Raw genomic sequence first — 12,089 nt, 5'->3', positions numbered from 1 at the left:
TTTAGCTTGGTGTAATGAGCAGAACTTATTTTGTTTATTTATATAACAATGGTTTAATTTGATGATGTTTTTTTCAGAATATATGCCATCTCAACCCACTGGATACAGTTGAAATGAAATAGCCTATTTGAACTATTTAACCTGAATACCTGATTATTGTTTACAAACTAGCATGCTTGACACTGTGATATCCATTGCTTATGTGACTTTGTCTTTGGTCAAGAAACTATGCAACGCTGTTCTCTCTGATTCAATGTAGGTTGTTTAGGAAAGTGACACATGGCATGTTTGGTTCAAGCCCAGGCAGGTAGCTCCCAGGCCAGGCAGCATTGCCAGATGCAGGTGTCTGAGGGATTTGCTGCCTGGTCCAGGCGCTTTGTCCAGGAGTGAACCAAACTAGCCCACAGTCTGTTTGTCAAAAAAAAAAAAAAAAACACACTAGCCCACTGTCTCCAGAGTGACACTTTGACTTGCAAGTCTTGTTAATATTAATATACCCATTTATAGTGAAACTCATATATCATGAAAGCATTTTCCATGATGAATTCAAGTATCATCAAGTTTTTGGGAATCTGTGTAATGCCCATTTTTTCATATATTTATGGACCAAGTTGAATTTATTGACCAGATAGAATGCTAAAAACCATCTATATTTGGATTCGGATATATTATCTTTGTTTTTCTATCTCCATTATGCAGATGCAATCACATTGTTAACATGTCCATTGCCTTGTGTGCATGTTCTTACACCTGCATACATGTTGGGGTTGCTTTATTACTGTCATACGAGTGTTCACAAATTTTTTTATTGTTCATTGTTGCCCTATATTCAAACATTGTAGAACTGGGGTCATGTAATTTGCACTCTAAATTGCACTTACAATTTTCATATTCATGATTGTTTATTGAAATGGTTTGTATGTGTATTGAAGGTGTTTCATTTGTGAACAAAAGCTTTATTCAAGGTCACAGTTAGCTCAACATATGAAGACTGGTGACTCTGAAGTGGATGCTCTGAGGTAGAGCGCAACGGTTTTGCTGGGCATCCATGTGTGAGTTTTGCAAAAGTTCATTTTATGGAGATAATGAGCTTTACATGCATATGTCCAGGGAACACTATTCTTGCCACATATGCCAGAGGTATACTGCAACCTTTGTCCTAGGTAAGCTTATGCAATGATTTATTCGCTGTGTTGAATTATGATTGTTGTTTATAGGCAGCATCCTGGGCAGTATGACTATTTTCGGAACTATGATGACCTTGAGGTATGTTGTACCAAATTGATCTATTTAGGCTTCTATCTCATATCCAGCATATATGCAGCAAATCTAGTTGTAGTTCTGCCCCCTACCCATTAGCTCAGGTGCATTGCATCTACAGTTTTACTTTGGCGCCTAGCTGGGCTCTTGAGTCCCTTGGGAAAGTGGTCATAACTGCATTCTCATATATGCTCTCTCAATTCAATTCAGATGCATTTTCGAAAAGATCATTTCCTCTGTGAAGATGAAGCATGTTTGGCACAGAAGTTTTTGTTGTCTTCCCGAGTGAAGCGGAGCTGAAGGCAAGTTTTACTAGTTATTGATTTGCTAATTTTCATCAGCCGTTAACCACATGTACCAGGTTTTTTTTTTGGTTCTTATTGAGTAGTGTATTTCAACAGAGGCATAATTGCTATGGAGGCACGGTGGGCGGATGTCTCGTTCTTCAGAGGAATGCTGCACTTCAGGTGTGAACCTGGTTCTAGTATTTTCGTTTCCTATCATGGTTTCCCTCTATCCAATGTATAAGTTCTTGGTAAAAGATGCAGTTTATTTTGTTAATTTATTTGGTTCATTCAGACTAAGTTTTCTAATTTGCCTCTTTCAGATACCTACCAGTTTTATATATCGAAGAAATGAGCAAGAACAACGGCGTGGCAGAGGTAGGGGGCGTAATGCTCTCCATGATGGATCCGACAGTCATATCTCATCATCTGCACAAAACGGCGCCGATGGCCACGCAGGCCGTCTTGATAATGTTTCAGGGTTGTTTCAGTCATTAAGTATTGGATCTAATTCTGGGGGAGCTGAAGTTGGCCAAGGCTCCAGGACTGGACGAGTGCTCGAACAGTTGTCCTTCCCACCTCTTTTAGACCCAGATATTCCTGACAACAGCGTTGATTCTTTTCATGATGAAACCTCATTTCCTTCATTATCAGAGCAGCAATCCAGGTATGCACTAGCTCTCAATCAGAGTGCAAGGGGCACTGCGAGGCTTGGGGATGAGTCACTGTTCCCCCCCTTTGCCTGGGTCTAGTAACAATAGGGGTGCTGCTTCAGCCCAACAGGGACTACAAAGTCTAGCCAGGAGCACACTTGCAGCAAGACTTCAACAACGTAGCAAGGGCCCTGTGAAGTTACTTAATACTGCTCGGCCTCGTCCCTCTGAAAATCTTGAAGTCCTCTCTAGTTCCACCCAGACATGGCCTACACCTGATCAGGGGCTACTCTCTGGATCTTCTCAGCTTCGATCTGGAACTCAACCAACAAGAGAGATTGGGTCCATGCCAGCTGTCTCCAGTAACACAGTGTGGAATCCTGTTGCTACAAAACAAGACGAAGCACTCTGTTTCTACGCCTAATCTTGTGCCTGGTGGCTCCTCTGCCCAAGCATCATCAAGTTCAGCTTATGGTAGCAACAGAAGTCAAGATCCTCCTCAAGGTAACCAAACTTTGCCTGTTGCAGAGGATGTCCGTGCTGCAAACAAATCTCTGGTTGAAAGAATGCGTTCTGCTCTGGGAATGGATGAGGACAGGTACTCTGCATTCAAAGAGATTGCTGGTGAATACCGTCAAGGTATAATAGATACTTCGGAGTATCTTTCATATGTCGAGCAGTTTGGACTCTCACACCTTGTTCCTGAAATGGCTAGGCTATTACCTGATCCTCAAAAACAGAGGGAACTTGCTGATGCATATTATACAAATACACGGTTTAAAAGCCTCCAAGAAAATGGAGGTGGAACTAGTTCACAAGAGGGCAACCGTAAAAAGAAGGGGAAGGGGAAAGCTCCTGTCACAGAAAGAAGTGCTGCTAATGATGTGAAGGGTGGTGCACTAGCAGATAACATTCTGGACACTGTAAGAAGGCTTCAATCAAACCACCAGGCTCAGGAAGGAGAGGCTGAGGTGCTGTCGAAGGATGGGTATCGACCGTCCAAGGGGGTCCAACTGGCAGCTGGACCTTCATCTAATCTGGACAGTTCATCTGGTGCAAAAGATAACACAGGCAAGGGAGGAGGCAATAAGCAACCAAAGAAGACATCAAAGTTTCTCAGAGCTCGTTTAGGTGACAACTCATTAGCCACGCTTGATTTAAGTCGCCCTAGTGCAAGCCCTGAACGTCCTGAAAGGGAATCACAAGGCCCAGAGACGGGGTTGCCAGTGCGAGGTGCTTGGAAGAATGGTGAAGGTCAGAAACTCTTTTTGAGCAATGGACGGAAGTAAAGTCTCATTGCAACTGCATTTAGACGTGGAGACGGAGTTGCCAGCGCCTGGTGCTTGGAAGAATGGTGGGGGCAGGAACTCTTTTTTGAGCAATGGACGGAAGTAAGAGTCATTGCAACTGCATTTAGACGTGTCCATATACCTGATCAACAACTAGGCAATGTCCTGTGCGTTGCTACGGGCACACAAATTTGAACTACATCAAATTTTGTAGTCATGCATTTCAAACTCGTAATGATGTGGTGGGCAGCACGTACTTAATGTGGTATAAATATACTATACTAGACTAGATGATTTTGTGTGCGTTGCAAGGGAGCGTTTGTTATTTGTTGAAAAAACTTTGCCAGGCTAAGATATAGAGGATTGTTGTCCACATGTTGCTCTGTGTTTCAAATGCTTTGTTCTTTAAAGTCCACATGTTACTATATGTTTCCAATGCTTTGTTTTTAAAAAACATCTCATTGATGAAGTATGCAAACCATTTAAACTTGATGGTTCCTGATTGCATATTCCTTCCTTATCCTGCCCTGTTGTGAATTTGTGATAGACGTACGAGAAACTCGATCTGGAATAGCAGGCTGCGAAGGATCTTGTTCGGCTGACCTTAAAAAGTCAGCTTGTTCGGCTTTTTTTTAGTCGGAACAGTGTGTTTTTTCACAATAATTCAGCTGGAACAGTATTTTTTAGCAAAATTCAGCCAGACGAACAGGGAGATTATATTGGACTCCACCGTAGCTCAGGATCGGAGGTACGACAGGAGGGCAAGCGCGCGCCCCTTGCGGCTGGATCCATTGTATGTACCTGATATGAATATGCTCTCAGCTGGGGAGAGGAGATGCTTCGCTACCTGACTACCTCGACGCTGTCGGCTCGTAAGCTTGAGCCCATGAATATACGTACGTGACACTTTTGTGTTCCTCGATCTGTGGCCATATACATTCTTTGCTCGATTCATGTATGTGCTTGGAGATCTGTAGCCATATACCTGTCTTTACAAAAACGTACACGCTACCCAGTGGCAACAACGACTTATTTGTTCGATAATATGCCTCCAGCTCCAGCCTCCAGGTGAGACGAGAACGAGACTAACGATACCTGGGCTGAAAGGCACGGGAGAACGATGTGTCGCTCACTTGTGCAGGGATCAGCAAGTTCATGGACTTTACACCAGTGGTAACGAGTTGTTAACTTGTTTAATGTATACATATACAAACGGTAGTACCTAGTACGATGGGCAACTGGCTGCATCCAAGCATATTTTTACATTATACCCTTAACTGGTGGTTAATAATGTTAGGCAAGCTAAATCTTTAATTTAAGGATAATGATCCTACAAAAAAACGATAATGAAGCTACAAGTATTATGCAGTTTTACTGCAACCACATCACATCTATTCATTCGGTTAATAAAAAATAACAAGGTGCCAACGTGAACATGAGCATGGCTACTTGATCATTTATATGCATGGTTAATGTTGCAAAGGCTCACTGTGCCAAATCCTGAACTATTGTGTCTGGATTTCAGTTAAAAATTAATAAACTAGTAAACCATTGGTATTGAACAAGCAAAAATCCATAGTTAAGTACACATATTTTTTTTGTTGTTGTCATGGGTTGTGAATACTATGACAAATCTGCAAAGATGAGATAAAAGTTTAAAAAGTACTCCTCGAGCTTCTTTCGACTATTAGCAATGTATTAAATTGAATAATTTTTGAAGTTAACCATGATATTCCTCGAGCTTCTTTCGACTATAGGCATGCTTACAAGTTATGACCAACCTTGTTTATTTAAAAAAGCGAAGAAACCAACAAATTAAAAAAAAACTAGTATGTGACGATTGAGTTTATCCATCTTACATGTTTGGTCAATGGGTTCTGGTCCTGTTAACCCACTTTAGCCTTTAAAAATAACTCTTGTAGTCCTTTATCATTAATTTGTGGATACAGTCAACTACGCAGCCGGTGCATGGTATCAGCAACTTCTCAAACAAGATAACGGCTTCGATAAAAAAAAAAAAAACAAGATAACGGCTTTCGATGACGGTGGCCTGATTCCAATCGCTACCTCTGGTTTCCTGCGCCTCCGATTGGCCCGCGTCAATTGAGGATTGCAATTCCTACGAAAAATTCCTTTGAAAAGCTTTGGGTTTTTTATCGAACGTAAGAAAAACCTTTGATTTAAATGGGTTCTAAAGTGAAACTGGTAGGCTGCGTAAAGGTTTTACTCCATCCGTCCAGAAAAAAAAACGTAATTAACCTGTACACGGAGGGAGTAGGCTCGAGCCCGGCTGTCAAGCCCGACCTCTTTTTCGGCCCATATATATAATCGTACGTTTGGTGGCACTTCCAGATACGATCATATATAAAGATGGCAACGGGCCCCAATACCAGATATTCGACGGGTATTTGATCTATTAGGGGACAGGGATGTGATCATATCTTTATCCGTGAGCATCTAAATAGGTAAGAATCCATCCCCGACAGGTATAGCGGGTACGGGAACGTTCCTTGTTTACCCGTCCCCATTACCCATTGGGGAACCCGACTATTTGAGCTGTCATGCGAGTATTAGGCCCCAAGAAGCTCAACATAGGTATTTTGGCCCAAATCTGAACAAACATATATATAGTTTGTGTGTTCTAGGAACCCTAGTTTAATTTTTCCTCACCATCTTCATCAGTAGCACAAGCATGCCTACCTCACGAGCGCTCGTGCCCCTCGCTTTCTCAGTTCGGTCTCTCTGCCACCTTTGCTCGTCCTCCTCGCAACCTCGGTCCTTCTCCTCGACATCTCCGAGACTGACACTTATACCCGGGTGAAGAAGAAACATCTCCGATTGCAAAGCCGTGACCCAAAGTGTCCTTGTTTATCGAGTATGCAGTACCCATCGGGTATCTGTTACTCGATCGATACCCGACGGGTACGGAAATAGACAAGAATCTATACCCGAGACAGTTAACAAGGACGGGGACAGAATGAATTCTCCGTAGCAGGGAAGAGAACGTTCTGACGATACCGACAGATACATCCCGTTGCCATCCTTAATCATATACGACCAAGGGAAGAGTCTGTAAATGTTGCGAGGCAAGATGGTTCCGCGCGCAGACCATTGCAATGTTGCAAACATACTCCTATAGCCTGGCTCCATGGTAGAGTGGAGTGGCAGCGCGTCGCAGAGAAAAGCCCTGCCCGCTGGTACGCTGGCTCCTTGCAGTGGGCAGGAGGCGATGGCCGCTGCGTCAGCCGTCAGAGACCCTGTTCACTGTTCACTTGAACAGGCCGTACCGTTTCAGTAACAGTGTTTTCTCTGGCAACAAGCGTCAGCCGCCGAACATTGTCAGAAAAAGCCCGGGGCACGACAGGATCCTGCCATGAATGGCAGCGTCATGACTCATGCATCGCATCCAGTCCTACATGGGCCATCGCGCATCTCTGATAGCCGACGACTCACCAGTCTCCACGGCAGGGATTCAACTTGATTTCAACACTGACACAACTCAGTACTCATCCCCTAGTTAACAATCTCCCGTGCATGCCCTCAACGACATTAGCTATACAAATATGCTAAACACGCTACGCTAGTGCTCAAATCAAGATTTGCGTTACACACAAAGGTTGGGCCAGATGCGTTTAGTTTCCTGCAAATCTGATGGAGAATGGGAGGGGCTCCTGGTGTGGCCTATTTCTGCGGCGGTGGCGGCGTCTTCGTCCTCCCTGGGATGCATCTTCCCCTGATCCCTCCGTCGCCTTCCATCTGCTCATCCATCGTCTCCTCGCCGATGGCACCAGCGCCGGGCCTACAACTCCTGGATGAAAAGTTAAAAACAAGAATGAATCATCCATGCAATCGTCATCGTCCCTTCCTACCACGAGTAATCACCAGACGCTGCCTGCAAACGTCAAACAGTAATCACGTGACAGCGCACGCGTAGCCTTATCCTACTGTATGTGTCCTACAGGTAACACTACAGTACTTGTAACTCTACCTTGTCAACCTGTAGGCGTGCAGTGACAGACTGTGTTGTGCGCTACGACGCCGTGTCCCCGCCGCCGGCGCCCTCCACGATGCTGCCGCTCAAGTACTCCTTGTTCTCCACGGCGAGGTGGCCGAACCGGCGGCCCAGGTCGGTCCCCGCCGCCGCCGCCACGTCCTCGTCCTCGTCCGCGCCGCCGCGGGCAGAGAGCCGGCTCACCAGGCCGCAGCTCCGCCTCGGCTCGGCGCGGCACTTGCCCGAGCCACCGCCGCCGCCTGCCGCGGCCGACACCGTCGATCCGCACGCGATGAGCTGCAGCAGCATTGACCCGGGACGGGTCGGCTCGACGGGCTCCTGCAGCAGGTCGGAGGCCCGCCGCCCCGTCTGCTGCTGCGGCAGCGGCGGCTTGTCCGAGGAGGTCGAGGACGGCGGCGAGGTCTCCTCGACGGGGAGCTCCACGGGGCGGGCCCGGCTGGTGGTGCGCGCCGAGACGGCGGCCTTGTCCGCTCGCGCGGCGACGAGCCGGCCCGACGACGCCGTCCGGCGGTGGTGGTACGAGTACCCCAGCTCGTCGTCCTCCCGATCCTCTACGGCGTCGTCTCTGTAGCTGTCCGCGTACTGCTTGTGGCTCAGTTGGGGCAGCGCCAGGGGCGGCTTCGTCGGCGACCTATCGGTCACGCGGAGGTGCTGGAACCGATCTGCAAGCAAGCGTCAGGAGCAGTGTCAGGAAGAGAGGAAAAAAGAGCTCACTAGTACGGAGTACACCAATTGAACGATCTGGCGAGACAGGTGGCCAATTAATTTCAGATGATGGGCGTTTCCACATCGCAAAATCTTCGCGAATTACGAGGTGGTGCAGAAGGGGAGACGCGCACCGTGTGAAAAAGGCAAAAAAGGCTGCGCTCCCATGGTCGTCCAAGTCCAACCCGGTTGAAATGGAGTAGCAGTATAGCTTGCTTACGGGAGATAATTAATCAAGATAAACCTACTGTGTCCCTAATAATTCAGAAAAGAGCGTGTGAAGTTGCATTTTTCATGAATATGCTTCGGCTTTCATATGCATGCAACAATGCAAGCCATGCACGTTTTCAGCATGGAGACGAGGATCGATGGGTACCAGACGAGCAGTCAGGGAAGATCTCGGAGCCCTTGAGCACGTACTCCACGCCGTCCGACGGGTAGATCACGTCGTTCTCCGACAGGTCGTTCCACACGTACCCGTTCTTGTAGTTCCTTCAACAAATTTGCGTGTAAGCTCACCCAGTTTGTCCTTGCCCGTGTAGTGTAGAGAGAAGGCAAGTACTACAGCAATACGTACCTCTTGCAGGACCATGAGAAGAGAGCCGGCATGCCCTTGCCCCTCAGCAGCGTCAGCCTGTCTATGACATCTTCACAGCCGCGTAACAAGAAGATTATAGCATCAGTAGCCAGCAGCTTCATAGAGAGCCGAGAAAGAGCATGCAGCGAGCTGCACAGTACAGTACCTTTGAGACGAAGGGGCTGGTGCGGGTGCTGCGCGAGCTCCATGAAGTGCGGGTGCTCCAGCTGCCCGTTCCTGCAGAGGTAGTAGATGATCTGCACCTTCCTCATGGGCCTCGCCGGCGCCGGCCTCGCTGACGACGCGTACGTCGTCGGCCTGCCACGCTCGGGGCTCGCCTCCGCCCTGCCCACCGGCGGCCTCCTCCCTCCCCCTCCGGCCGCTTCCATTCCCTCCACTCTCCTAGCTCACTCCCCGGCCTGTACCGGCAGCCCGTGTCCACACACACGAAACAGCTGCGGCTCTTGCAGCAGGAATGACGAGTCGGCAACCTTTCCGTGGCTAGTTACCCGCCCCCGCAGGCTGTGCGAGCCTACGACGAGACCGCTTTGGGATTTCGAGAGGAGAGGAGAAGAGACGACGAACGGAGTGGGAATGGAACGCCAGCCGAGCCGAGTACCAGGCGGCCGAGCACTTTTTATACGTCGCGTCGCGCGCTTTGCGGGTTTTGAAAGAACCAGCCACCCATGACCCGTCCACCCAAACAGCCAGGCACTGGCCAAAACTTTTCCCCGGCCACCGTGGTCCGGTTAGATTCGCTTTTAAGCGCGCCGCGGCGCGCCGGCCACTCGATTACTCGAAGATGGAGCACCGCACACGGCGACGTGGTGGAAGCAGAGGAAAGAAAGCGAAGGGCACTGCACTACTGCGGGGCCGCAGGGCTCGGGCGGGCATGCAGACGGCGTCATCAATCGTCATTGATTGCGCCTGCCCCGCACGGTGCAGCGCTGCCGTGGGCAGCGCCGGTGCCGGGGCACGGCCGAGGCGTGCTGTGGACTTCTGCTGCGGGGCGGAGGAGGACTGGAGGAGACAGACAGCGGACAGGAGAGGAGACTGGAGAGAGGGAGGGCATATGGCTGGCCCCGTCCCGCCCACGCCTTTCCTGGGCTCGTCGCATTTCGGCCGGTTCGGCCCGGCCGGCCGGGCCGAACGTCTCCCAACTCCTCCCGTCACCACACGCCCTGCTTTGTTTTGGTCTGGTTCGAGGTTTGCGACTGCGATTGCATGTGCAGGCAGGGCGGGGGACGCGACTAGCAACCGTCTTGTGCGATCAATCAACTAGCGCAGCGCAGTGAAGGGCTTGCAGCTTTTGCAAACAAAAGATAAGCAGCGCAGGTCTTGGAGCCTGCTTCTCGGTCTGATCCTGATGGGATGGGAAATGGCAGGCCGAGTCACGGGCCCTTGCAATTCAATCACGAGCCACTTCTCATTGCTCTTGCTCTAGGCCAATGCTCATAGCTCTGATAAATTCTGTTGACCTTCCTCTAGTATTTCTTGAAGTTCAGGTCTTCTCTAAAGGCCTGTTTGGAACGTAGGAATTTTACAGGAATTACACAGGAATTTCACAGGAAAAACACAGGAATGGGAAAAAATCCCGCATTCCAAACAGGCCCTAAGGCTGTGTTTAGATGGCGAAAATTTTTGCAAAACGCTACTGTAGCACTTTTCGTTGTTATTTGACAATTAGTGTCCAATCATGGACTAATTAGGCTTAAAAGATCCGTCTCGTGAATTACGGCTAAACTGTGTAATTAGTTTTATTTTTTATCTATATTTAATGCTTCATATATGTGTCTAAAGATTTGATGTGATGAGAAATCTTGAAAAATTTTATAAAATTTTCTGGAACTGGACCTAAATCGCCTTTGACGTTTCCAACTTTTTCGAAACCCGACGAAATTGCTCATTGGTTTGTTTTAACAACGATTTTATCGGACGTTGCGTCACATACCTGGTGTCACGTCGAACGCAAGGAAGATAAATCATACCGCATTCATAGTTCAAAGAAATTATACTCCCTCCGTCCCAAAAAGATTGCACTTCTACAGTTTGAAATTTGTCCAACAAAAAAACGCTTATGTAGCTAACAGGGTAAAGGTAGCAGGGGTACAGAACCCACCAACGTTGGACACGTATCCACATCTCAGGTAAAAGAAAGACACCATGGCCATAAAAAATCCAAAAGACATACAGGCAGACACGTGGACGCTCACCCTTCCATACGTTTTAACCCTAGCTATGAATACGTACCTGCTAAACAGAGCTGCAAAGGGAGGCCGTCAGTCATTCCTAGGAGCATTTTCGTCATTTGCCAACTACATTGGTTCCCGAGCCTAGTCCTAGAATTGCAATATTTTTAGGACGGAGGGAGTAGACTTTATCAAAAACTTCTGGATTTTTTTTTCAAGAAATATCAAAACACTTTTTACATAGTTCAAGTGACATTTTTATCGGGTCCAACTCGTACGCACCACACACTCCACACGCAAAAAATGAGATTGGGAGGCTCTCTGACCTCCGGTGCACAGGAAACGCACACCCTATTTTCCTTGTGGGTTTGAACCCTAGTGGATAGCATCCCATTAGATAGTCCTACCACTAGACATAAGCCCTTTCACTACATGGTTCAAGTGACTTGACAATGCAAGTCTTAGGTAACCACCCATATTTTAACCTATCTAGTATATTCGCTTCAACACGTATTGTGGCAGAACCGCCTAATCTAATGCCTCACAGGAGTGCTTGTCTTCCATTAGACACTAAGCACCCAAGGGAGAACACTAAATTACTCGGTTCCGTCGGGCACACCCCAGGGGAGAACCCAAAAATCCACATTTTTTACCACCAGAATCACAAATGAGAGAATAAAGCTTACATCATTCGTAACCATTTCTTACATCACTTTTAATACAACATCAGAGTATAATATTTATTAATATAACAGCGGAATAAAATCATATGATTAGAGTTATAAACAATTTAATTTAATAGCGGAATAGAAACATGTGAACAGAGTTACAGTGGAATTAAACATCTATTAATGACATGGTGAAGTATTGATATATATAGACTACGGCAACAGATTATGAAACTTTCATTTATAAAAGTATTTGGTGAGAGTTATAAATAACATCTACGATTGCAGCGTAAAGGAAATCCTCTCTGAGCCCACCAGGAGGAATCCACACACAAAGATCAGCTCAAGCCTCCACCTGTTACCTGCAACAGGGGGAATAAAACCCTGAGTACTCAATTGTACTCAGCAAGACTTACCCGACAGGGGAAAAGAAAAGACTCCAAGGATATGCA

At 47.3% G+C, this 12,089-nt stretch overlaps 2 protein-coding genes across 2 annotated transcripts in view; one reads left to right on the top strand and one right to left on the bottom strand.

The window, feature by feature from the left end:
• Positions 1-4,021, top strand: part of LOC136468225 (E3 ubiquitin-protein ligase hel2-like) — a 5,029-nt gene extending 1,008 nt beyond the window's left edge. The window contains 10 exon segments of the mRNA XM_066467003.1: positions 700-766; positions 933-1,009; positions 1,012-1,047; positions 1,050-1,140; positions 1,218-1,266; positions 1,471-1,545; positions 1,662-1,727; positions 1,868-2,275; positions 2,277-2,545; positions 2,547-4,021. Coding sequence (XP_066323100.1) covers positions 700-766; positions 933-1,009; positions 1,012-1,047; positions 1,050-1,140; positions 1,218-1,266; positions 1,471-1,545; positions 1,662-1,727; positions 1,868-2,275; positions 2,277-2,545; positions 2,547-3,486 — 2,078 coding nt within the window. The 3' untranslated portion in view covers positions 3,487-4,021.
• A 2,868-nt stretch (positions 4,022-6,889) lies between these two features.
• Positions 6,890-9,363, bottom strand: LOC136505321 (protein SOSEKI 2-like). The gene is made up of 5 exons (XM_066500476.1): positions 8,947-9,363; positions 8,781-8,850; positions 8,580-8,695; positions 7,475-8,160; positions 6,890-7,294 (listed from the first exon to the last, which is right to left on the bottom strand). Exons 1-4 carry the CDS (start codon positions 9,167-9,169, stop codon positions 7,517-7,519), a joined length of 1,053 nt encoding a protein of 350 aa, XP_066356573.1. The 5' UTR covers positions 9,170-9,363; the 3' UTR covers positions 6,890-7,294; positions 7,475-7,516.
• Positions 9,364-12,089: the final 2,726 nt, after the last annotated feature.

Source organism: Miscanthus floridulus, chromosome 1 (genome assembly GCF_019320115.1).
Source record: "Miscanthus floridulus cultivar M001 chromosome 1, ASM1932011v1, whole genome shotgun sequence".
In the NCBI taxonomy this organism is placed as follows: Eukaryota; Viridiplantae; Streptophyta; class Magnoliopsida; order Poales; family Poaceae; genus Miscanthus; species Miscanthus floridulus.
This window is presented reverse-complemented; position numbering and strand designations above follow the sequence as displayed.